Source organism: Thermobia domestica, chromosome 7 (assembly GCF_964235325.1).
Source record: "Thermobia domestica chromosome 7, izTheDome1.hap1.1, whole genome shotgun sequence".
Classification (NCBI taxonomy): domain Eukaryota; kingdom Metazoa; phylum Arthropoda; class Insecta; order Zygentoma; family Lepismatidae; genus Thermobia; species Thermobia domestica.
The window spans coordinates 206,745,709-206,772,904 of record NC_137460.1 but is presented as its reverse complement, the minus strand read 5'-3'; the positions used below and the strand labels follow the sequence as shown (position 1 = coordinate 206,772,904).

Sequence of the window (27,196 nt, the reverse complement as noted above, 5' to 3'; positions counted from 1 at the left end):
TGACACTAAGAACACTGCCTTCTGGAACACCATTTTCTTGTACAAAGCGCTCTGAGAGATTAGATCCTCCACGAACACGAAAATGTCGCTCGTGAAGAAAATTCGAGACGGAGACCCCAGGCATATAACTGTTTTAGGATTCCTTAACGCCATGTGGTGTCATACGCCTTCTCTAAGTCAAAAAATATTGCAAGAAGATGTTCGGCGTTGAGAAAGGCGTCTTGAATATGACCCTCAAGATAAGCGAGATTGTCTGTAGTGGATTGGAAACGACGAAATCCACTTTGATGCTTGCTCAGAAGTGAATTGGATTCCAAATGCCACACCAGGCGCTTGTTGACCATGCGTTCAAACAGCATACAGACGCAGCTCGTGAGAGCAATGGGTCTGTAGCTCCTGGGGCTAGTTGCGCCTTTGCCTGGCTTCATAATAGGAAGAACGAGTGCCTCACGCCAAGCCGGTGGAAAAAACTCCTCGATCGAGAGGCGATTATGCAGTTGCAAGAGAGCAAGCTGTGTGTCGCGCGGGAGGTAGCGTAACATTTTGTAGGGTATACGATCAAGCCCTGGAGCAGTATTGGATGATTCACGAAGAGCAGAATCGAATTCAACAAGGGTGAAACGAGCATTGTAAGCTTCGCTGTTGGCGGTACGGAAGTTTAACGGGTTCCGCTCTAAACGTGCCCTAATTGGGACGAATGCTGGAGGATAATGATAAGACTCGGAGATAGATGCAAAATACTGGCCCAAAGTGTTAGCTATCTCCGAAGGGTGAGTAACTAAGACACCATTCACAGACAAAGCAGGAACTTAAACAGTACGAGTATTGTCATTAAGAGAGCGGACCCGACGCCACACAGTGGACATCGATGTGCGACTATTGATGGACGAAACGTAATTCATCCAGCTTTGGCGCTTCGAAAGCTTAATAAGACGTCTAGCTCGAGCACGTAGAATGCGGAAACGCTGGAGATTGTCGTCAGTTGGATGACGATTGATAGTGGCAAGAGGGTGCCGACGAACCAGGATGGCCTCACGGATTTCCGCACACCACCATGAAACACGCCGGCGGGAAACGTCTGCACCGCTTTCTGGAATGGAACCATGAGCAGCATCAAGAACAGTCTGCTCAAAAGTCTCTGCCAAAACAGCTACAGGGAGATCACAACAGTGAAACTCACTGAGCTAACGGAATTGACGCCAGTCAGCACGCTTCAAATTAAAGCGGCGGAGAGGAAAGGGAGTAACAGAGACCTTCAACAAACAACGGGAAGTGATCAGTGCCAGAGATCGGGATGTACCCTCCATGTCAATGATGTCAAAAGACCAGCACTACACATGGAGAGGTCGATACAAGAATATGTGCCATGGGCAGTGGAAAGATGAGTAGGACTGCCATCATTAAGGATAAGCAAGCCGCTCTCCTCAAGAAATTCCGTTAGCAGACGGCCATGACCGTCAGTGAGGACAGAGCCCCACAAGCGATGATAAGCATTAAGGTCTCCTACAAGCAAGACCGGCGTCCAGAGCTGATTGAAGAGCTGAAGCAGATCGGCGTTGCTAAAGGCTTCTGAATGAGGAATGAACAATGAACAAACTGTAATCGGGCGAGAGAAGTATACTCGCACCGCAACTGCTTGCAGGCGGGAGACTAGGTGAATCTCCCGAGAATAAACCGAATCAGAAACGCATATGGCCACGCCGCCGGCAGCGTGACCAGCATCTGACTTATCACATCTGTACATAGTGTACCCAGAAAAAGGAAGGACTGGGTAGGCTTAAAATGGGTTTCTTCCAAGCAGACAACTGGCGAGTGGTCGGAGACCAGTTAAAGCAATTCCTTACGGTGGCTACAGAAGCCATTCAGGTTCCACTGAAGAAGCGCCATACTGGAAGAAATCAACGTTTAAGGCGAACTTTACCACGCGGTCCAATCACATCCCACTCAGTATCCATCAGTTCGTCCTCCACCATGTCAGACTTCAGAGAAGCTGCAGGTGGCTTACGAACTGGAGTAGATTTCGGTCTCTTCGGAGAGAGAACCGTGTCGTTCAACCTGCGGATATGCTAACTAAGTTTCAGGCCAGCCATGTAAGGTGATCGGCGATGGGCGGGAGTGCGCCGAAGACCACCACTAACAGTAACACGAAGAGGTTTCGGACGTTCACTCGGCGTTACAGCTGGAGGCTTGGGATTTCGCTCGTTGTTGCAACTGGGGTCTTCGATTCACAACTACGCTTAGGGACTAAGTCCGTTTGCGTGGAAACGTCGACAGTCTGTGTAGCTACAAATTTCCGAGAAAGCAGCGACAGTAGCGAAGGGAACAGAAAGCGAGGAAGCAAGGCTTTCTTTCAATCGACGCTTCGCGTCTGTAGCAGAGATCTTCTCAACTACCATGAGCTCCCTTATCCGCTTCTCACGCTAGAAGGGTGGACAATCCCGAGACCAGGCAGAATGCTCTCCCTTGTAGTTGACACAAAAAGGGCTTGGTTGCTTTACAGGGATCCACATAATGACTACCCTGGCCACAATTCGCACAAAGAGCAGCACTCGCATTACACGACGTGCTGGTGTGCCCAAAATGTTGAAATTTAAAGCAGCGCAGAGGACTAGGTATGTAGGGCCGAACTCTTAAGCGCTAGTAACCAGCTTTCACAGACTCCGGAAGCGTGGGTATACTGAAAGTAAGAATCAGTGACTGGGTGGCGACGAGTTCACCTGACTTCTTTTGATTCGAGCTACGTTGATAACGTGTTGGTCCGCTAACTCCGACTTAATTTCCTCTTCGGTTGCATTGAGGAGATCCCAACACAATATCACCCCCTTTGAGACGTTCAGCATACGATGTGGTTCGACTGTCGTTTCCACCAATAAAGTGCCATTGCGCAACTTTTTCATATCTTTAACCTGTCCGGCATGGTAGGTGATAACTTTATGAATAAAAAAAAGGGACAAGCCCTTAATAGCACTCGGACGGTTTGCATCAGAATTGGCACTATCAACGTCTTTATCTTTAATTACAAGATATCGGACAACAGGGGTCGCGATACTTGTCTTTTCCACTACCTCAGTTTCATTTTGTTTGGGCTTCTTCTGTGAGGGAGAGCCCGGATCTGATTTTAAAATTCTGGTACCCATAAAAGTGTTATTTTTAATATACATTTACAAACGAAAAATGGGTATGAGGTCACACCGGGGCGTTAACAGGGGAAATAACGCTACCCCTGGCACTCCCTTCAGCACGCCCAACACCTTAGGATCAGCGTGGGGCCGACGCGGTCAAGGGGAATGGAAGTGCAAAAACCATTCCCGTCGACAAAAACGCGTAGCCCCGGAAAAAGAAGAATAGAAACAAGACAAAAGAAACCTGGCAAACAAAAAGATAGATCCCGACCTGCTCAGGAAGAACAAAAGAAAACAAATGGTGCGGATTTTTTTATTTTAATGTTTTTTGTTTTCTATGATTTTTTAGTTTTTCATTGTTTTTTTTATCTATTTTTTCAAAGACTCAACACTCCGGACAACACATACACTAGACGCAGACAACATAGCCCGGGTGGGTGCACGTCCTCCCCAAGTGGAGGAAGACGTCCACTAGACCTGCCTCTTCCCGACTCCCACCAACCACCCGCGAGTCCGGTAGCGGTATTAGCGGCTGAGAGGGCGTGCAATGATACGAAGATGATGGGTGATAAATGAATGAGTGATGAAGCCGCCCTCTCAGCTCCACCCCCTACCCGACGATGACGGTCCCCTACTTGGAGGGGGTTAATGATAATAGAGGAATTGCTGGAATGAAAAGTGCGAAGAAGCGGGAGTACCCTGAGAAAACCCACGGATACGATATTGTCCACCACAAACGTACTTGGCCGGGGATCGAAATATTAAGGATCCCACGCACCAGAGCAAGCGCTCTATCATTGAGCCAGTGCGTCCCACAACAAAAAGAAAATTCAAATTTACTAGGAAACATTTTGAGAAGCAATATCTTTCAAAGGTAAAGACCACTGCCCAATGATCATCTTTTAATAACTCCATGAGCAGAGTAGACTGATAAGTTCCTCTATTATGTGATATTTTTAAAACCATATACGTTATTCGGTTATTATCCTTTATTCGTCATCCAGACGTAATCACTTTTCCGAATGTGCTATTATCCGGATATTATCCGTTATCCTAGTTTTATATATTAGTTGGATAAACCCATTATCCGGATATTATCCGTCATCCGGATATATCCGTTATGCTGATATCATTCGTTATCCGGAGATTATCCGTCATCCAGATATCCATCATCCGTATAGTTTCCGTTATGCGTCATCCGTTTTGTTTTGTCATCCGGATATTGCAAATCCTGATAAGTTTCTATCCGATATCCGAATAATAAATTATCCGGATGTGGCCATCCCTAATCAGCACCGTCAGGACCATACACGAACTAAATGTCTTCAAAGTCTGCTACACAAGAGCAGGGTTGGATTTAGGGGCGATCAGGGCGATTGCCCTCATAAAGGGAATCTTTCTTATTTTATATATAAATAAAATCCATTCCAGAGTTTGGAGCTCTTAAAAGTAGCTCTAAATAGGAGTATTACAAAGCACCGAGCCCCCAGAAGTCATCGTAGATCCGCCTCTGGAGAAGAGTATGCATGACTACACACTTATTATTCACATTCAGTTGGCACATCTCAACAAATAAACAATATTTTCATTCACTTCCATCTACTACTGCATTCTACTGAAATGTAACGACTTTTTATGTTTAAAAATAATTATTCATTTTTCAATAATTGTAAATGTTTGAGTTCAGTAATTCACCATGAATAGAGTCAACTAGAAGTGCTTTTGTAACGAAGAAAAAACAACATAACTGTGAAATATCTTTTCACAAACTGTCGAGGGTTGAGAGTCGACAAACTTTACTCTTCGTTTGCCGGTTACTTCGAAACAGCGGTAGCCAGAATTAGCCCAGGATAGGGGACTTATATTAAGAAAATGAAAATCTCAGGAAAATGCAGAAGTCTTTTATTCTGAGAGAAAAAAAGGAATGAAATCTCTAACTTCTAGTTCTGTTAGTCTTGTAGTTCTTAGTCCGTACAAAAGTACTGATAGAAATTTGGGCAATGAATTATGACTATTTTGTAGAACATTCCACTTTAATATCACAGGAAATTCATCTTCCGGCTTGCTTGGTTGTGAAAAGATATAGAGTGTATTGGTATATTATGTAAAGTATATGTGTACTGTCGCTGATTTGTGATAACAATCAGAAACAGAAGTAAAAGGTAAATTACAGAAATCGTTTTCTGTTAATAGTTTTGTATTCAAGGGAAACGGAAAACTTACTTTTATCTTAACATTTTTTTCTTAAAATTTCTATTCGGGTTCACACCCTTCCCCCTCGACATTGAATAAGGAAATGGAGAACTTATTTAGAATTTGATTGTTGATTCCATTATATTTCAAGCATCACTTCTTGTATCTTGGCCTGTGTTATGTCGATACACCGCTATCGTCGATATCTATATTACCATATATCAACATTCGATATCGCAAATATATGGACATGAATATATCATTCGAGATTTTCGATATTGTTACTCGGGGCGGGGGCGGCGAGGTATAAGGTTCGTAAGACTTGCGATAGATGAAGAAATTAAACTTACTTTTTACAATATTGTTTTCTAATCATAATATGTTTATTACAACAAATTGCAATGTAAATACATCCACTTGCAAATTTGCAATATTATGTGATATAATTTCTTAGACGCCAGAACTTTTCAGTTCCTTGAAAAACGAAACAAGAAATCACGTGCAAAAGCAAGTGCTTCGAACTTTGAACTAGAATTTACCATAAGAATGTTTTTTATCTCTCTCTCTTGGAAATTTCCATCCCTTTTGGCCTTTAAGACTGGTCGTTTGACAAAACGTGCACACATCATCACTATATGCATTCATGCTCTTAGGCAGATCAAGAGATTTAGAAAAGGAAACGAATTTCTAATAATAATAATAATAATTATTATTATATCAATGTGGTTTACAACTAGGGTCCCATGGTGAAAGAGAGAAATGCTTTCTTATATCTGTTTCCCACCATTCATCTTGTTTGAACTGCTTAAGTAAGTCATTTTTTAACTTTTGATGTCATCCAACTCCGTCACAATAATAGAATTGTCATTCTTACCAATTTGTTTTATTCTCTTATTTGCAGTTTGCCACATTGATATATTTGTGACAAACTTGAAATTTAGTCCAACGCCTTTCGAATTTGCAACCAACCCAACCGCTAAACTTTATGGGTTGCCTGCTATTGCAGGGAAAGTAGAATTGCAGCTGGTAATGCACTTTTAGAGTCGTGTGTATATATATCACCGTTGAGTTGATACATTTATAAATAATAAAATAATAAAATGACTGTTTATATATGAACCAAGGAAAAAGGATTACATTTTCATACGAAAAAATTAGAAACATAATGAAATTCATCTCCCAAAACTGAACTAATAGAAACACAAACAAAACTATTACTGTTTTCTACAAGTCCTGTCGATGCACTATCGGTTGCACTAGATTTTGTCGTTACTGCTTTCTGGGGAACTAACGTGAAGTTAGCCCTCTCTTTTTGTGCTCCTAGCATCAAAACTATTGAAGCATTAATGTTCGGATTTTGTGGTCTAAGAAGTATTTACGATTGTACTAAAAGAGATCATTAGGGCTTTTGAATTGGGCGGAAGTTTAACTCAACGAAAAATTCCTAATGTTTTTCTTACGTGAGTTTCCTCACTAATAATGAAGCACTAACGAAACTATTCGTGTTTTCAAGAAGCACCAACAATGTACTATCAATTGCACTAGGTTTGAATGCTTCCTGGGGAGCTAACTTCACGTTTGTCCAAGTTTTTTTGTTTCTAGTATCCAAACTATTGCAGCACTAATGTTAAGAGTTACTGCTCTAGGAAGCACTAACGATTGTATTAAATATATCATTACCGCTTTTGAATTTGTAGGGAATTTGACCCAATGAAATATTCCCCATGTATTTATGGGAGTTTCGTAACCAGAGGTGATCACTTTGACCTAATCTCACTCACGCTCATAAACTCATTTCGACCTCACGCTCATCTCACCAGTCTCACCTAGAGCTCACTCAACCTCACGCTCACATTACCAGCCTTATCTCACGTTAAGTTAGTGAGGTTGAGGTCGAGTGAGCGTAAGTTTCGAACTCGTGGGCGCCGTCCTCATGAGTTTGGACACCTTTGTTTGTGACATATAAGTGGGTATATCTACACAAATAGCAAAGCAAAACGAAACCATTAGTGTTTTCTGGAAGCAATAACGATGCACTAACGATTGCACCAGGTTTAATTGTTAGTGTTTCCTGGGGGGCTTAGTGAAGTTACACCCCAAAAGCTTTTTGCTTCTAGCGTCTAAACTATTGCAGCCCTAATGTTTCAAATTCGTGTACTAAGAAGCACTAATAAAGCAGTAATGATTGCACTAAAAGGTATCATTAGCGCTTTTGAATTTGGCGGAAATTTGACTCAATGAAAAAGTCCCCATGTATTCCTTATGGGCTTTTCGTGACATGTAATTGGCCATATCTACACTAATATTGAAGCACTAACGAAACTATTAGTGTTTTCTGGAAGCACTAACGATTGCACTAGGTTTAATCGTTAGTGCTTTCTGGGGGGCTAACGTGAAGTTGCCCTCCCCCGAAAAGTTTTTTGCTTCTAGCGTCCAGACTATTGAAGCACTAATGTTGGGAGTTGGTTTTCTAGGAAGCACTAACGATTGCACTAGGAGAGATCATTAGTGCTTCAATGGATGTCTCTCGAACGTTATCACATGCAGTGATTCAAGACGTGGGGTAGTGTCTCGTTTTCGTATCCACATCTTCTACACTGCTTATTTCCGCCATTCCATTTTTAACGCCATTTAGAGGTACTAGGTTTTACCTGGCTGTATGTATAAATCGCCAGTTAGCAAATCTAGCATATTGTCCATCTTGTATGAAGTGGATGCTGGCTCTGCTCGCTCCCACGCACTCGATGGTTTTACCTTGGTTCGCGTATTGTATTAATGCCGTGCCCTTTTCCTCTTGTAAACCTCCTCTCAATATTTTAGAAACTTGCAGTCTTTGCGTTGGTTTTATTGTCTTCCACTTGAATTCAATATTCGGTAGGTTATTATGAAATGTCCATTTGCATTTTAATCTGTTAGTTGCTTTTCGCGCTACCGTCCAGGAGTTTTTGTTCGCATTTGTTGTTATTTTATATGACTCTTCCATGTTGGCCGATAGATATTTGCTTTTATGTTCATCTGCTATTTCCTTACCGATCCTTCCTCTTATTGTTTTTGATAGTTCATTGTTAGATAAAATTCTTATGTCCATGTCTATCGACGTTAAAAGTTTAAAAGCTCTATCAATTGAGGCGATATCGGCGCATTCGGCTGCAAGTGAGATGCCACACAGTCCCTGTGATCTACCTCCGTACAGATACAGGTTGGAGGCCTCGTTCGAGACGTTCAGTGTCTTCTTAAAGAGGGGTTTTAAGGCATCGTCCAGTTTCTTCCATTCACCCTTACTTCTTTGATTAGTTCTCATTTCGAAGTGAAGGGACGGGAAAAAGCTCTTCATGGCGTCTATTCTTTGCCAGGGTGGAAGTTTTGAGGTCATTATCTTCAGACCTTTGGATATAATTTTATTTACACTATTTTCGTCATTTGTTATGTTGAAGCCGACTGGTTTACCTAAAAAGATAGTTTCTTCCCCATCTTTAATGCGGGGCGCGGTGGCTCAGTGGTAGAGTGTTCACCTCTGGTGCCTGGGGTCCCGGGTTCGATCCCAGCCCCCGCCAAGTGAACTTTGTGGTGGACAAACATCGTGTGCGTGGGTTTTCTCGGGATTCTCCCGTTTCCTCCCACTTTCTTCATTCCACAATTTCATTCATTATTCCTCATCACCGTCTCCTTTAGTCTAACCGGCATAACCGTGGGACGTAAAACTCAAAGATTTCATTTCATTTCATTTTTTCCCATCTTGAATGCATTTTATTATTTCGTTACCAATTTTCAACTGCAAATTCCTACAGCCAACTGGGGTTTTGCCTGATATCAATGTGCATACGCTTTTGCTTGGATTTGTTGTTAGATTGACTTTTTGTAGGTCTTTCACTAATAAGTCCACATTACATTGTAACTCACCAGCGGATGTATTCAGTAGAGTGATGACGTCTTCGTATGCTAATATTTTATGCATATGACTGTCAGATTCAAACTTCCTGAATATAGGGTCTAGGGCTAAAATGAATAGCAGACCGCTGAGAGGACATCCTTGTTTTATTCCAGTTTTGTTCGTGATTGGGTCGGTCAAACCATTGGATGTTGAAATTGTCGAAGTCGAGTGGTCATACATGTCTTCTACTATTGATACAATTGTTTCTGCCACGTTCCGTCTTTTCAATACTTCAAATATGGCTTTGTGAGGGAGACTACCAAACGCATTAGAGCAGTCTAGTTGAGCCATGCATAAATAGATTTTTTCTTGCCTTGCTTCTTGGATTCTCGTTTCAATTATATAATTTAATTCCAGGACCCCGTCAAAAGGCATAAACCCTTTTTGGGATCTGCAAATGGCTCCTTCTTCATTTATCCATTTCATTAATCTAGACGCCCAGCACCCAGCGTATAATTTAGCAATGGTATTTGTTATTGTTATCGGCCTATAGTTTTGAATGTCATTAGGGTCTCCCCTTTGTGGATTAGTATTGTGTTTCCGGATTTCCATTCCATCGGAAATTTTCTATACTTCAGGCAAATGTTGAATATTTCGGCCAGTAACCTACCACTCGGGTCTAGTGTCTTTCAGTGTTTGTAAGTAATTCTGTCTTCTCCAGGGGAGGAGTTTTCAGCCTTTCTTAGTCGTTTGATTACTTCTTCTGGGGTAAATGGTTCTGCTAATATCTCGTTTTCGGCTTTAAAATCAAAGTTTTCGAAGACCGATTCGTCATAGTGCTTTTCCTCCCACAGATTCTTGAAGTATTGCTCTATTGCTTTCTTTTCAATTGGGCACTCAGGTTTTTGTCCTTCAGTTATTAATCTAATCGCTTTTCTCCGGTTAAGTCTGTATATTCTCTGGATTGTTTTTGCGTCCTCTGTATCAATAGGTTTCTTATTGTTTACAACTGATCTTTTTGGTTTAAGTTTTAATATCTTGGATGCTTCAGTAATCAGTTCAGATAGAAGATTTTGGAACTCCTCCCATTCCTCATTACTGTTTTCAGTTTGTCTAAACCTTTTCAGTCTATTGAGGAAAAGTATATGAAGTTGTGAGTCGTCGTTAACATTAATGAGAATATTGCCTTCATCCCTATTATTTGGGCCTATCTCGACTTCTGTATCGGCATCCCCTTGTGAGACGTTTTGTTCGTCTTCCGACTCACTATCATGATTGAGTCAGTTAGTAGTTCTCTATCGTTAGTAGATACTCTGGTATCGGACATCTGTTCGGTCAAAGTATCAGCGTCTATTAATTGATTATTAGTATTGGTAAGGTCCTTTTCACGAATCACTAGGTTTATTGTAGTATTGTCTATTTGGTTTGACATTTTTGATGATGTGATTTCATTAGTTATTTTAGGTATATCTTCTTTCGTTATTGCCTCTACGGTTTCAATATTTGGATGCAACGGTTCAGAGTTTACATTGTTAAAAATATCAGCGACTTGGTGCTCTTCCTCATGGGGGTTGGAAGGTGGACAATTATGAACCTCAGCGAAGGTAGTGATTATATCCGGGTCTACTCCTGGAGTATCGGGAATTTGCTCTCTGTCGGGGGACTGAAAGCTCTCATATAATTGTCTTTCTATCTCACATCTGCTTATGGCTAATAGGGATTCAATTTGTGAATTTTCATCGGTATTGTCGTCCAAGATCGTATTTACCATCTTTTCAACCATGCTGCCTGAGGCATATTCGTATTGGGCACCCTCATTCGTTTCGTTGGGTTCATTATCTGCGTTTTCCAGGGCTCCCCCGTCTTGTCAAGGACCACCCATATGGTTCCCATTATCACTATTATTTTCTGTTCGAATGTCGACATCATGTGTTTCGGCTTGCTGCTCAGAGGAATATTCATCTCGCAGTTCCCAATCTTCAAGCTCTTCATTAACTTGAAGAGTCTTTTCACTATTGTTATTGTGTTCCTAGGCTTCCCCTTATATTGTTAATAGTGATCAATTTGTCAGGGTTATTTCTGTCTCCTCTGTATTTATGCCACTGTAAGTGGTTGCGTAAGGCTCTTGTATTTGAGAAAGTCTCACCACATTTTTCACATTTATAGGCGAAAACCTCCCTTTCATTTTCTTTCATATCAGCTGGGATAGTAGCGTTACAGGTATGACCTGTTGGTCTCCTTCCCAGCTCAGATCTACATCGGCAACATATATTTTTTGTTTGAGTTATTTTCACGTTGTGATCTCTCAGGAGGTGTCTTTCAACTGAGGCTCTGGTAGATGTCCATGATTCTGATTTGAAGGCAGCTCTGCAGTCCCTCTCTGTACAATTAAAATGATCCGTTGTGGGAAACCGTACAATGAGAGTGCTGCCGTCCCTTCGTAGCTGCGGGATTGATTCCATTTCACTGATCAGGGAACGATCAAATCATTTGACAATTTCAGTTAATCAGAGAGCTGCGAGCCTGCGATCTATTTGTTTATCTGCGTCAACTACAACAACCAGAAGCAGGGAAGGTCATCAATTTATACCGCCCACGGAGTAACTGATAAGCACAGCCCACCTGTCATAGGCGAGAAACTAGGGGGATCTCTAACACTAATCATGGAACGAACAAGTCAATTCTCAATTTCAGATAATCAGGGAGCTGCGAGCCCGTGATCTTTTCGTCTATCTGCGTCCACTACAACAACTAGAAGCAGGGAAGGTCATCAATTTATCCCTCCTGAGCACTAGCTGATTAAATCAGCCCACATGCAATAGGCGAGAAACTAGAGGGATCCTTAACACCTGTCGCGACCGACACCGACCACCCCCCGGCCAATGCACACACGTGTGGCTCGGACCTGTAGCCGATTTCGGCGCTTGAGGAGCACCTTCCACACATATACCCCCCGATGGATGTTTCTCACTAGGTGAGAATAATTACCAAAGCACAAGATCAAAAATGTTTCGAACTGATTAAACTGATAAGAACAGTTTTTAGTTTATCTTTCTTAGATTTTTAGGATCTAAATTCACTTTTTCAGGATAATGTTCTTTATGCTTTGGATGCTAATTTATCACTTTATCACCTCTCGGATAACAAATTATAGTCATATTAAGACAAGAGACTAGAATTGTTTTTATACATAGAGCCACTACAATCCGCGTACACTTGTGTTCATCTGTTAGTATTGTCTTACACCCCTTAGATGCTCTATGTATATGTCCCTTGGCCAGCGTATAGTGTCCCCCTCCATGTAGTGGACCGTCATCGCCGGGGAGGGGGTGGAGCTGAGAGAGCGGCTTCATAAGTCATCCATTTATCACCCCTAATCTTCATATCATTGCATGCCCTCTGAGACGCTAATATTGCTACCGGACTCGCAGGTGGTTGGTGGGAGTCGGGAAGCGGAAGGTCTAGTGGACGTCTTCCTCCATTTGGGGAGGACGTGCACCCACCCGGCCTGCCGTTGTGTATGTCCAGTGTTTGTGTTGTCCGGAGTGTTGAGCCTGAAAATATAAACAAAAACAAAAAAAATTGCAAAACTTTAAATAAAAAAACAAATATTGAAAAACCAAAAAATCCGCACCTTTTTGTTTTGTTTTGTTCTTTTCTTTTTGGGCTGGTGGGGTCTATCCTTTTGTTTACCAGGTTTCTTTGATTTTGTTTCACTCCTTCTTTTTCCGGGGCCACGCGTTTTTGTCGACGGGAATGGTTTTCCTTGCACTTCCATTCCCCTTGACCGCGTTGGCCCCACGCTGATCCTAAGGTGTCGGGCGTGCTGAAGGGATAGCCAAGCGGTAGCGTTAGTTCCCCTGTTAACGCCCCGGTGTGACCTCACACCCTTTATTCCATTATAAATGTTTATTAATATTCACACTTTTATGGGTATAAAAACAAACATAACGGGTCCGGGCTCGCCCTCTACTAAAAAGCCCAAACTTACTGAGAGCGAGATGGAAAATTCTGTCAGCGAGAATGTGGAAGAGACAAGTATCGCCACACCCGTGGTCCGACATCTTGTAATTAAAGTAACTGATTGTGCCGATGCTACCGATAACCGTCCGAGTGCTCTAAAGGGCTTGTCACCTTTTGTTATTAATAAAGTTATAACTTACAACGCCGGACAGGTTAAAGATATTAAGGAATTGCGGAATGGCACTTTACTGGTGGAAACCGTCGACGAGCGGCAAACTGCGAAGCTGATGAAGTTAACTGCTATTGGCCCAGTGAACGTGACCGTAGAACCCCATCGTCTACTGAACGTTTATCGAAAAGTGATCTCGTGTTGGGATCTCTTTAATGCCACCGAGGAGGAGATAAAATCGGAGTTAGCGGACCAACACGTTGTGGACGTAGCTCGCATCAAAAGTAAGAAGTCAGGTGAACTCGTAGCTACCCAGTCACTGATTCTTACTTTCAGTTTGCCAACGCTTCCGGATTACGTCAAGGCTGGTTTCTATCGTCTCAAAGTTAGGCCTTATATACTTAGTCCCTTACGCTGTAATAAATGTCAATATTTTGGCCACAGCAGCACCTCATGTAATGCGAGTGCTGCTCTTTGCGCGAATTGTGGCCAGGCTAGTGATGATGCGGATCCCTGTACAGCGACGAAGCCCGTCTGTGTCAACTGCAAGGGTGAGCATTCTGCTTGGTCTCGGGATTGTCCAGCCTTTCAGCGTGAGAAACGTATCCGAGAACTCATGGTTGTCGAGAAGATTTCTGCTTCCGATGCGACGCGTCGTTTGAAACAAAGTCTTCCTTCCTCGCTTTCTGTTCCCTTTGCGACTGTTGCCGCTAGTTCTTGGAAATCTGTTGCCACACAGACTGTCGACGTTTCCACCCAAACCAACTTGGTACCACAGCCTACTTGTGACCGCAAGGCCCCAGTTGCTCGTACGAGCGACCTTTTTAAGAATCAAGTAGCAACCACGAGCGCACTTCCGAGGACTCCAGTTCCAAAAACTAGCGAAGTCCCCAAGACCCCACGTGTGTCGGTTAGTGGTGGTCTTCGGCGTACTCCCGGACTTGGCCGCTCACCTTACATCGCTGGCCTTAAGCTTAGCCAGCATATACGCCGGCTCAACGATACGGTTCTCTCTCCCAAGAGACCGAAATCCACTCCATTTCGTAAGCCACCTGGAGTTTCTTTGAAATCTGACATGGTGGAAGATGAACTGATGGACACGGAGTGGACTGTAATGGGCCCTCGTGGGAGAGTTCGCCTCAAACGTTGATATCATCTACTATTGCGCTTCTTCAGTGGAACCAGAATGGCTTCTCTACTCACCGTGAGGCATTGACCCAACTGGTCACTGACCACTCGCCTGTACTTATTTGCTTGCAGGAAACCCATTTTAAGCCTACCCAGTCCTTCGTTCTTTCTGGGTTTACTATGTATCGATGTGATAAGCTAGATACTGCCCACGCTGCTGGCGGCGTGACAGTATGTGTTTCCGATTCTCTTCATTCTCGGCAGATCCACATTGTATCGCGCCTGCAAGCCGTCGCGGTACGAGTATCCTTCTCTCGTCCGCTTACAATTTGTTCAATATACGTTCCTCACTCAGAAATCTTTACAACCACCGATCTGGTTCAGCTCTTCTATCAGCTCGAGCCGCCCGTCCTGCTTGTAGGAGACCTTAATGCTTATCTTCTATGGGGCTCTGTACGTACTGACGGTCGTGGCCGTGAGGTGACGGACTTTCTTCAGGAGAGTGGACTGCTCCTCCTTAATGATGCAAGTTCCACTCACTTCTCCACTGCCCATGGTACATATTCTTGTATTGACGTCTCCATGTGTAGTGCTGGTCTCTTTACCTCATTAACATGGAGAGTGCATCCTGATCTTTGCGGCAGTGATCACTTCCCGTTGTTTGTTGAAGGTCTCCCTGTTACACCTCCTTTTCCTCTCCGCCGCTTCAATCTGAAGCTTGCTGACTGGCGTAAATTACGTGAGCTCAGTGAGTTTCATTATCGTGATGATCTCCCTGTGGCTGTTGGCTGAGGCTTTTGAGCAGACTGTTCTTGATACTTCTCATGGTTCCATTCCAGAATGCGGTGGCGACTTTTCCCGCCGGCGTGTTCCATGGTGGTCTGCGGAATTCCGTGAGGCTAATCAAACTCGTCGGCGCGCTCTTGCCACTTTTAATCGTCATCCCACAGACGAAAATCTTCAGCAGTTCCGCATTCTACGTGCTCGTGCTCGACGCCTGGTAAAACACTCGAAGCGCCAAAGCTGGATGAATTACGTCATTCAGTAGTCACACGCCTATGTCTACTGCGTGGCATCGGGTTCGCTCCCTAAACGGATATTCTCCTTCACTTAATGTACCTGCCTTAAACGTGAATGGTGTTCTACACACCAATTCCTCAGAGATCGTTCATATATTGGGCGACCATTTTGTCACTATCTCTGAGTCGGATCACTACCCACTAGCCTTTGCTCGTTCACTTCCTACGCTATAGCGAAACCCGTTAAATTTCCGTAGCGCCAACAGTGAGGAATATAACGCCCTTTTCACGCTCGTTGAGTTCGAATCTGCTCTCAGTGAATCGTCCAATACTGCTCCCGGGCTTGACCGTATTTCGTATGATATGTTGCGCAACCTCTCCCACGACACTCAGCTTGCATTATTGCAGCTGTATAATTGCATCTGGGTTGAGCAGTTCTTTCCACCTGCTTGGTGTGAGGCCCTGGTTCTTCCTATCTTAAAGCCAGGGAAAGCCGCAACTAGCCCCACGAGCTACAGACCCATTGCTCTTACGAGCTGTGTCTGTAAGCTGCTCGAGCGAATGGTCAACAAGCGCCTGGTGTGGTATTTGGAATCGTATTCTTTTTTGAGAAAGTTCAGAGTGGCTTTCGTCGCTTCCGTTCAACTATTGACAATCTTGCTTATCTTGAGGGTCAAATTCACGACGCCTTTCTCAACGGCGAGCATCTTGTGACTATATTTTTTGACTTAGAGAAGGCGTATGACACCACCTGGCTTTATGGTATCTTAAATCAAATATATGACTGGGGTCTTCGTGCGCGTATGGCCCAATTTATCACGACTGTTCTTCACGAGCGACACTTTCGAGTGCGTGTTGGATCTAGTCTCTCAGAGCGTTTTGTACAAGAAAATTGTGTACCACAAGGCAGTGTCCTTAGTGTCACGTTGTTTGCTGTCGGTGTCAACAGTGTTCTTTCGCAGATCCAGGCTCCTGTGTCTGGTCTGCTTTACGTTGACGACCTCATCATTTTCTGTCACTCCCACCATCTTTGTGGCATTACTCGACAACTTCAACTGACTCTCAATCGTCTTGTTCGTTGGTCGAATGAGACTGGATTTCGCTTTTCCACCGAGATATTCCAATGTGTTCACTTCTGCCGGCAGCGTACCTGCGTTGTTGACACGGACTTGTACCTCGATGGCACCCGTTTGTCATTCGTTGATACATTCCGTTTCTTGGGTCTAGTGTTTGACCGTCGCTTGTCGCGGGCACCAAATATTCGAAACCTTAAGTACTCTTGCCTTCGACCTCTGAATCTCCTTGGAGTCCTTTCCCACCGTACGCGAGGTGCTCATCGTACTGTTCTACTTCGTTTGTACCGTAGTCTAATTCGGTCAAAGTTAGACTATGGCTGTATTGTCTATGGTTCTGCTCGTGCTTCTCTCGTACGACAACTTGACACAGTGCATCACCTGGGTATTCGTTTTGCTACTGGCGCCTACCGAACTAGTCCCGTCGCCAGCCTGTATGCTGAAGCCAATGAACCTTCGTTAGTATATTGTCGCAGCAGACTACTTCTTAATTATTCTGCGCATGTGCGTTGTATTCCAGACCACCCGTGTAGACCATGTCTCCGTGGTGGTCGGATATACGAGCGCTATGCTGCACGTCCTCGCTCTACACGTCCATGGTACATCCGTGCGTGAGCGAGTTCCCTTGGCGGCGATTTCGTGTGGCCCTCTTTCATTGGTGCACTCTTGTGCTATTCCACCGTGGCTTCTTCGTTTACCTCGCGACGGTTTACGTTTGTCTCTGCATTCCAAACAGCAGACTAGTTCTCAGGTGTATCAGAAGGAGTTTGGCGCACTGTTGGACCAGTACCCCGATTTTAGTGTGTTCTGTACGGACGGTTCTAAGGATGGGGATTTTGTAGGCTGTGCCTTTGTCACCGACGAGGGCAGCTCAGAATTCAATTTGCATCGCCTGTGTTCCGTGTTCACTGCTGAATTGACTGCACTTAAGCTTGCCTTGGACCATGCTCTCACGCTTTCCTTACGTCGTGTGCTTCTTTGCACCGATTCTCAGAGCGTGATTTTGTGTATACAGAATGTCTTTAGTATGTACTCTCTCGTGCAGGACGTTCTTGTGAGATGCCATCAATTGCAGCAACAGGGTTGTGTCGTCGTTGTCTGCTGGGTGCCGGGTCATGTCGGCATCCGGGGAAACGAACGTGCCGATGCAGCTGCCAAGAACGCCGCCTTGGCCGGGGTTGCACTGGAGCATGTCCTTCCTTGCTCCGATCTTCGTTCGTATTTTCACCTATTAATACGCTCTCACTGGCAAGCCGATTGGCACCAGGCCATTGAGAATAAATTACACGGAGTCAAACCACTCCTAGGAGAGTGGCGTACCTCCTCGTCCGATCGTCGTCGAGATGAAGTGCTCCTTGCGCGTTTGAGTATCGGACACTCTCATTTGACGCACGGCTACTTGCTGCGGAGGCTGAACCGTCCGTATTGTGAGGAGTGTATAGTCTCCCTGAGTATTCAGCACATTCTTGTGGAGTGTCCTGAATACTCAGATCTCAGAGAACGTTACGGACTGCCTTCTGTTCTTACCCGTGCTTTGGGGAATAATAGCGATGTTGTTGGCCGGGTGCTTGAGTTCGTTCGTGCTATTAGCGTTGCCCACGTTCTCTGAGCTGTTTTTAGTCTATTGTGATTGTTTTATTGCTGCTAGGTTTTAAATTTTCTCACATGTTTTAAGTTTATTTTTGTATATTGTTATTTGTTTAAAATCTTATTTATTTTTTTATCTTCCAGTTTTGCTTTTATCCTTTACCTTTTCATTTAGCAGCATTTTCGTTGTAATAACTGTATTCTTTTTAGCCTGTAATTCCTTTTTAATTTTGCAGTCCTGAGCAACGTTTTTTTATCGTGACGGGGACATATAGCCTCGTTGCTGACGTCCCCATTAATCCCCATTCAATCATTTATTCATTCAGCGTATAGTGTTACTGACACATAATTTCTTCATTAGCGTCAAGTAAGACTTAGCGCAGATCTTATTGAGAAATTTGTCGTTACGTAGGTCCCATGACCCCAGGGCTCCTAAAATAATGGGGATCACTTCTACATCTATGTACGGTCTTATCTCAATTAGTGCGCGCCTTAGCTCTTCATATTTTTGAATCTTATCTTCACGAGCTTTATCCAGAGAATCCTTTCAATTTTCAAATGGTATCGTGACATCTACTATGTAAGCCTTATTATTTTTGGTAAGCAAAAGTTCTGGGCGACATCTTAGACCGGGGACTACCTCTTGGTTTACTGCTTCGATCTTCATTTTTCGTGCGGCTGCTCTCTTTATACAGTCTACTATGTCGTTATGTCTTTTTTGCATGGCATCAGCGTTTCTCATGCAGTGATTAGTAACATGCGGGAGAATTTCTAGTTCGTAGCCACAAAGTCTGCAGGCTTTATTCCCAATGTTCCATTTATTGGCACCGTTCAAGGGGACGAGATTTAGCCGTGCTCTGTGAACAAACCTCCAGTCAGCGAAACGGGTGTAAAGGCCATTTGTTAAAAAGTGATTATTTGCATTGCAGGCAGCTATACATTCAATTATTTTTCCTTGATCCTCATAGTTGATTAGCGTCCTGCTTCTTTCCAGTTGTTTCGTCTCCCTGATGGTTTTGATCACGATTCTTCTTTGTTGAGCCACTATGATTTTCTCATTCAATGTAAGCTGATCGGTAGCGTTGAACTGCCACTTGCATTGCATTCTCCCTGAGGCTTTTCTAGCAATAGTCCAAATGTTTTTATACGCATTAGTTGACTTTAGGTATGTGTCATCCATTATTGCCGAGAGGAAACTACCCCTATCTTCATCATTCACTTCTTTTCGGGTTCTGCAAGATATTGTTTTGTCTAGGTGCTGGAATGCCATTTCTCTTATGGAGTTATCTAGCGAGGTGAGGAGCTTAAAGGCATTATCTAATGCTGTTATGTCAGCTGATTCCGCCGCAATTGGGATTCCGCATGCGCCCATTTTTCTTGATCCGTATAGGTAGTAATTTGAAGTTTCTTTGGGAAGATTTAGTGTTTTCTTATAATAAGGTCGTAATGTCTCCTTCCAATCTCCTTTAGGTCTTTCATTAATTCTCATTGCAAATTGGAGAGATGGATAGAAGAAGGTTTTCATGGCATCAAGGCGCTGCCATGGTGCCAACTTAGAAGTTAGGATCTTGATTCCCTTGGCCATAATCTCATTCAAGGAGTCTATGTTTGAAGCTATGTTAAAGCCAATTGGTTTACCAATAAAGATCGTCGATTGTCCATCTTCAATGCACTCTATTGTTTGCTTATGAATTTTTAAATCCATCCTTCGGCAGCCAACTGGAGTATGACCAGAGATCATCATACCTATGCATTTAGTTGGGTTCATTTTCAGATTCAGAAGGCCTAATTTATCTGTTAGTTTGTTGATACTGGATTGTAATTCTTGTTCAGATTTACTTAGGATCGTTAAATCATCCGCATAAGCTAATAACTTGATATTTTCGTTTTCCTCTTCAAATTCTTTTAGGACCGGATCGATTGCGAGTATGAATAAAAGACCGCTTAAAGAACAACCTTGTTTAATTCCTGCCTTAACTGGTATAGATTCCGTAATTCCATCCTCTGTTACAATTGTAGATGATGCATCTTGGTATTATCTGTCAGGAAAGTAAATGTACACCTATTTTTCGATTCTGGCATTTCTGCGCTCCATCCGTGGAGAGTATGAGAATTAAATCAATCAAATGTTTACAGAGGGGCAAAGAAAAAAGTTTAATCTGAATAAGACATTGCAGAGAGGCACAAGCTGTGAATACGAATAGTGCATAGTGTAAATAAAGTACGACACCGAAAGAGAAAACCAGAATCAGCTGTTAAACGCAGAAAAAAGAGAAAGAGTTGTCGAAGTGGGAACATAAAACACATATACAATAAATACGCAGACAACTAAACTTTCACCACGCCCTGATCTTGGTGTTGTGGTTAAGGTGCTGGCTCACAAATGCAAAGGACGCCAGTTCGAATCTCTGGTAAGGTAGTTTTAATTTTTTTTAATAATACATACAGCTCATGAGAGATGGTAAAAGAGGTCGTATTTAGTTTTTCGTATTCGTAGCAATTATTATTGGTAATGTTTAGTACTGATAATACTTTTTGTCTTTGCGTATTGCTTTTATTCTTTTCTTCATTTCCAAAGAGAAGAATATCCGAACAAATGCCACCAAAATTCCTCTTATTTTGAATGTAAACGCCATTTGCAATTAGTGAAGAATAAAAATTGAACGCTTCAACGTAGCTGTAAAAAGAAAAACATGGAACTGGAGGGGTTCGAATCCATACTCATGGTTATTAAAATACAATTTCTACGTCTTACACTTCTCGACCACATTTCTACGTTAGCAAGTAAAAGGCTTGTGTTTAGGTTAGGCTGGTCAATACATTTTGCAGAAAGGCCCGGTTTAGTTCTGACGCAGCACAGGTGCGAGAAGGCAGCAAAACACCTTTTTCTCTCTCCCTCTGTGTGTCTATTTATCTATCTATCTGTATACGTATATAACGCTATTTGTGAATGCCATAACCACCCTTATTTTCAGCGGATTGAGAGGAGACTTGGCACAAACATTAATTGTTGAAATATATTGATGAGTTCGTTAACCAGAATAATCAGATGAAAATGTTCAAAATGGCGGCCCTTCAAACTCTTAAAAAGTTCCAAGAGAACCAAATTTCGCCCATAAATAGGTATTCAGAAAGTTTGAGTAACTTTTCCTCTTTTACTGAAATATTTGTGTGCAGGGACTTATCCCCTTTTATTGAAATATTGGACCTGATTAACCGCCTAAAGAAGATTCAGGCCCTTCCGCTACGGTCAGGCTTTTTTTTTTTCAGGAGGAGGGTTATTTTCGTATCGGAGTGAAACGTGTTATTTGAAAGAATAATATAATAAATGTGATTTCCCCTAACACAGAGAACTGTAAATCATGTATTTCGCGTTCGGGAGCGTGAATGGAGAGGAGTGTTATTTGATTTGCTTTTTAGTAACACATTGCATTGCAAATAAAGGTAGGCAACATTAATGGTAAGTAAAACAATAATAATAATAATAGGTGTTGTTTGTGGCAAGGCAATATCTTCCTCAATTTTTCTTCAAACGTAATGATTGTAACGCCATATCCCCCTTACAAACCAAATATTAGCAATTTATATCGAGTGAACGGGAAATTGTGGAGTGATGGGAGCAACGTTGGACAGTATGCACTCATATTACTCAGAAAACTAATCGATTTCAATGCAAAATGAACGAAGAGTCATTGTCATGGGGAGTCATGGGGCCACGGCAGAGCCCTCCTTAGGAAAAATGTCGATAACTTATATCGAGAGAACAGGAGGTGATCGTGGGATGGGACCAACGTTGGACACCGTGCACCCATAAGGCGCATCGAAAATATTAGGGGGGGCCGCCAGCCAGCCTTGCTTATTTTTACATAACAATATAAAATTATATTGTCCAAATACACACGCGAGTTACCTAGTAATATTTCATATTATTATTATTATTATTATTATTATAAACAGCGTCTTTTCATTACGTGTGCATGTTTGACATGAAACCAAAGAGAAGATCCATCATTCGTAAAAAGAATAAGAATAGCCATATACTTTAACTGTGAAAGACGGCGAAAAATACGAAAACAGTGTAGCGAAAAGAAACAATACTTTCTTTCAAATGGATAAAATATCAAGGAGAGATAGATTCGAAGTCGCATGGACGGCGCGAAAAGCCAGTGCTTTGTCCACTATTTTTTTTAACTGACTCACCGAACGTGTTTCAGTAACTTACTTATTGCTAATTTTACTTGTTTGTGTTTAACTTGCTTTTTCTAATAACATATAACGAAGGGGACACGAACACAGAAACATCGAGGACAGTTAAAAATCATAAATACTCTCCCGCCGAGAATCGAACCCGGGACACCATACACCAAAGTCGCACGTGCTAGCCGCTAGACCAGCGGGGAGGGCAACGCTCAACGCCTCTGTCGTTAGGGATTACGACCACTGTATTGCCAGCTATCACTTCTGTGGGTTGTATACTATGATCACATGTTCCTTCTTTGCTGGAAGAGTTAAACCTACATTCTATGTAATACATGAGGTATTTAGACCTACATGCTCTTCATATAATGTGATAAAAGGCCATGCTCGGAATAAGAAAAAGAACATTCCTTGGACAAAACGGAAACTATTGGCATCAGAAATATTTATCTACGAGGCATGCGCAGTAGTATATTTCAGAATAGCTACTGTTTCACTCAGTAAACGAAGAAAGGGGTATAAAGAAGCAAATATGTCGCGTCAACGAGATGAACCAGAGTTGACAGAGGCGGAGGCAGATGTGTAGTAATACAACAACTTGGTTAAATTGATAATTGATTCTGTATCCTGTAGTAGATTGTATCACAACTTTACGGGAGAGCAGAGAAAGACTCACTAACTAACGCTATCATACAGTAAGCTTTAGTAACACGATCATATAGACACAAATGGATGTAGTTGTGAGTACTACAACTTGGATTTAACGAAAGCCGTTTAGATATTCAGTGGTTTGCAGGGTTGTATAAGACACAAAAAAGATAAGACACAATACAATTCTTCATACCTTAGCTTCCAGTAGCTAAATACATGCAATTTCTGGTTAGATACTGCAACTCCTGTCGGATTTTAATACATGACGTATTGCAGGATACAAAATGCTTTGCATTACTTGTTTCTTTGTAGTAGTGCTCTCAACGGGTCGGGTCGGGCCGGGTTGAAGACCGACCCGACCCGATCCGTGACCCGAATTGACTGACCCTACCCGATGACCCGACCCGACCCGACTGACCCGAACCATGATCCGACCTCATTGACCTGACTCGACAACCCGACTCAAGCCTACCCGATTGACCCGACCCAACAACCCGACCCGAATAACCCGATTGACCCGACCCGAGCAGACCTGACTGACCCGACCCGACCCGTAACCCGACCCGTTTGGGAGCACTAGTTTGTAGACAGCTACTAGCTTAGCGTTCTGAAAGGTTGTGTATAAACTAGGGATAGCCAATTCCGGAATTTTTACTTTCCGTACTCCCGAAAGTAAAACCGGACAAATTCCGGAATTCGGAATATTCCGATTTTGGAATAATTCTGGAATTCGGAAAAATCTGGATTTTTCGAAATCCGTAGTTTTTCTCAATTCCGGAATTTTCTAAATTCCGGATTGTTTCCGACTTCCGGAATTCTTCTGAATTCCGTGGCGGAAATAAGACTTTGACCAGGTAATGGCGACTGCTTTGAAAGAAATGGAGATTATGAGAATTCAATCTGTCATATCTGCAGTTTCGTGTGGAGAAAAAACAAACTTATTAACCAACGGTTAAAGAACAACTCAAGCTATTAGTGTAAACTTTGCCGACATCATAAAAGAAATACGAAAGACATTTTGAATCGAAGAAATATGACATACAAGTTTGCAAGTGGAGACAAAGAAACCTAACGTAACCAGACTAAAGACGATTGGTTTGCCGCGTAGTGATCGCGGTTGAGTGGTCTACGGGGTCCCGGGTTCGATTCCTGGTGGGAGAGCCTTTGTGATTTTAATTGTCCTCGATATTTGTGTGTTCGTTTTCCTTCGTTCCTAGGTAAAGCCAGTTAACCGAGTAAAGCACGTAAAGCAAATCAAGTGTAGTTAGGTCAAGTAAGTTGCTGAGGCACGTTCGGTGGCTCAGTTAACTTTTTTTTTTTTTAAAAAAAAAAGTGGTCAAGGTGCTTGTGCGAATGCACGTCGCATTTTTTGTTTGTTTTTGTTTTGTTACTTTAGGATTTTTGATGGCGATTGATCGGTGATGACATACGTATCATTATATTCAGATATTTGAATACTCGGATGTTTCAATACTTGAACTATCAAATCTTCAGGAATAATAATAGTAATAATAATAAACTAATAATTATTATTATCTCGTAGAAGATTAAAAGCTAGGAGCCAATTATCGCTCAGGTCATACCATTACAAGCAGAAACGTGACATTTGGAAAGAATACTTCGGTTTGGTTTAATGTTGTCCACGAGAAGAGGAATTTCTCATCTGGTTTCTAAAACAAACAAAATAACCTGAGAATTAACATTTTACGTTCGAGACGGGATAAGGCTAACTCAAAATTTTCGTCTCGCTTTGGAGATGAGAATCGAGACGAGACGAAAAGTATCGTAAACATTTCCCGTCTTGTCTCGATTCTCGAAATAGTGTATGTCCATTATTTAAGTAGCAATTGCTCTGTAGGCTGAATCTCATAGGCTATTTCGTTACATTGTATTTCAGAGATCATTGAATTATGGTCTGTGTAGGTATTTTTCTAGCAAAGCTTTTATATTTACCTCTGCATATCCTAAAAATTAGTTTATTATATGCCTTACTGTTGCGTGATATTCAGTTATATTTATTACAGTTATTTTCCTTAAAACATACAGTAGAATACTGTTACATGAAACTTGAATGGAACACTCGACTTTAAAATTCGGGTAATTGCAGAGGTGTGTCTTGAAGGTGCGGAACCCTTTCCCCGAAATCTCTAATTTTAAGTAAGTTTTGCCAAATTTTAGGGCAAGTTTAAAACTTTTAATGCCATTATTATTACTATTATTATTATTATTATTATTATTATTATTATTATTATATCAACAACGTATACAATCTTTAAATGATATGTGGTTTATATCTGAATAGTAAAAGATAATTGACTGTCGATCTCGGTCGTCGAGAAGTCTTCAGGAGGCAAGGACATCGGTCACGTTCTGGGTTTGAGTTCCGAAAGGGCAAGTATGTAGGTTCGAGCCAAAAATTGTTAAAAGTTATAGGCTTCAGCCAAACATATTCAAAACAGCTGGGACCGGGTTTAGGCTTCTCAACGGCTCGAGCGGCTCGGCTTACAGCTCATTCACTATCGAACCGAACCGAAAAGTGAGCCGAGCCGACAGCTCACCCAACCGAGCCAATTTTGAGCCATCGGATTAGTTGAGCTGAGTCGAACCCTGCCGATGGACTAGTTTCAACTTAGCTGGCTAGAACCGGTTCTCATGAGCCGAGTAGGTGATCCATCCCAACCGAGAAAGCTCGAGCCATCGGTTTAATTAAGCTGAGTCGATGGCTCGTTCCAACTGAGCCGGCTCAGGTTATCGGCTCAATTGGGCCGATCCGACTGGAGCTGTTCGCTCAGTTGATACGAGCCGAGCTGGTTGATATCACTACCGGAGTTGGTCTTCTGCTTGGGCTCAAGAATAAGACCGTGCAGGTCTCAGCCTTGATTTTAAGAACTACAGAAGAACTACAGTATATACTTATATTGGTGATTACGACATTTGAGGCTGTCTCGTAATAATAATAAAAAACTCTTGTCTTCTCGTTATCTAGACGAGACGAGATACACCAAAATTGCATCACGAGATGCACTAAAATCACGAGACGAGATTCACACCTGTCGTGAGCAACACTGAAAGTATTCCACATTACTGCTTACTTTTCTTATGGCTTTCGCTTTCCACTCTAATCATGCCATTATTTCAAAACGAGTTAAAACGAGCTGAACGAGCTGAACGAGCGAGCGAGTCATTATCAAACATGACTCAACTCGAAACTCGACCTCGAAAACAGCGACTTGGCTCGGAACTCAAGTCAAGAAAATTACCTTTGACTCGACTCGAATTGAACTCGAGTCGAGTCGAATTTTGGCTCGACTCGTGCTCATCCCTATTCGTATTTGTAATTTGTTTCCACTTTAACAATTTCTATTCTTTTTTTCTCCGTTTACCTGCTGTTTCTGGATTTCTCTTTCGGTGTCGAATTTTTCCGAATTTCGGAATATTAACGAAATCAGACATTTCTGATTCCGAATTCCGGATTAGACGAATTCCAGATTTATTCCAAAATCGGAATTTTCCGAATTCCGGAATTTGTCCGGTTTTACTTTCGGGAGTACAGGAAGTAATAATTCCGGAATTGGCTATCCCTAGTTTATACACAACCTTTCAGAACACTAAGCTAGTAGCTGTCTAACAAACAAGTAATGCAAAGCATTTTGTATCCTGCAATACGTCATGTATTGCTATTCTTATTCTTTTTACGAATGATGGATCTTCTCTTTGGTTTCGTGTCAAACATGCACACGTAATGAAAAGACGCTGTTGATAATAATAATAATAATAATAATAATAATAATAATAATATGAAATATTACTAGCTAACTCGCGTGTGTATTTGGACAATATAATTTTATATTATTATGTAAAAATAAGTAAGGCTAGCTGGCGCCCCCGCCTAATATTTTCGATGCAGCTTATGGGTGCACGGTGTCCAACGTTGGTCCCATCCTACGATCACATCCTGTTCTCTCGATATAAGTTATCGACATTTTTCCTAAGGAGGGCTCTGCCGTGGCCCCATGACAATGACTCTTCGTTCATTTTGCATTGAAATCGATTATTTTTCTGAGTAATATGAGTGCATACTGTCCAACGTTGCTCCCATCACTCCACAATTTCCCGTTCACTCGATATAAATTGCTAATATTTTGTTTGTAAGGAAGATATGGCGTTAAAATCATTACGTTTGAAGAAGAATTGAGGAAGATATTGCCTTGCCAGAAACAACA

At 42.3% G+C, this 27,196-nt stretch overlaps 1 protein-coding gene across 1 annotated transcript; it reads right to left on the bottom strand.

Moving 5' to 3' along the window:
* Positions 1 to 18,672: 18,672 nt before the first annotated feature.
* Positions 18,673 to 19,893, bottom strand: LOC145689484 (uncharacterized protein T26G10.4-like). The gene has a single exon (XM_081763654.1). It carries the CDS (start codon positions 19,891 to 19,893, stop codon positions 18,673 to 18,675), a length of 1,221 nt encoding a protein of 406 aa, XP_081619780.1.
* Positions 19,894 to 27,196: the final 7,303 nt, after the last annotated feature.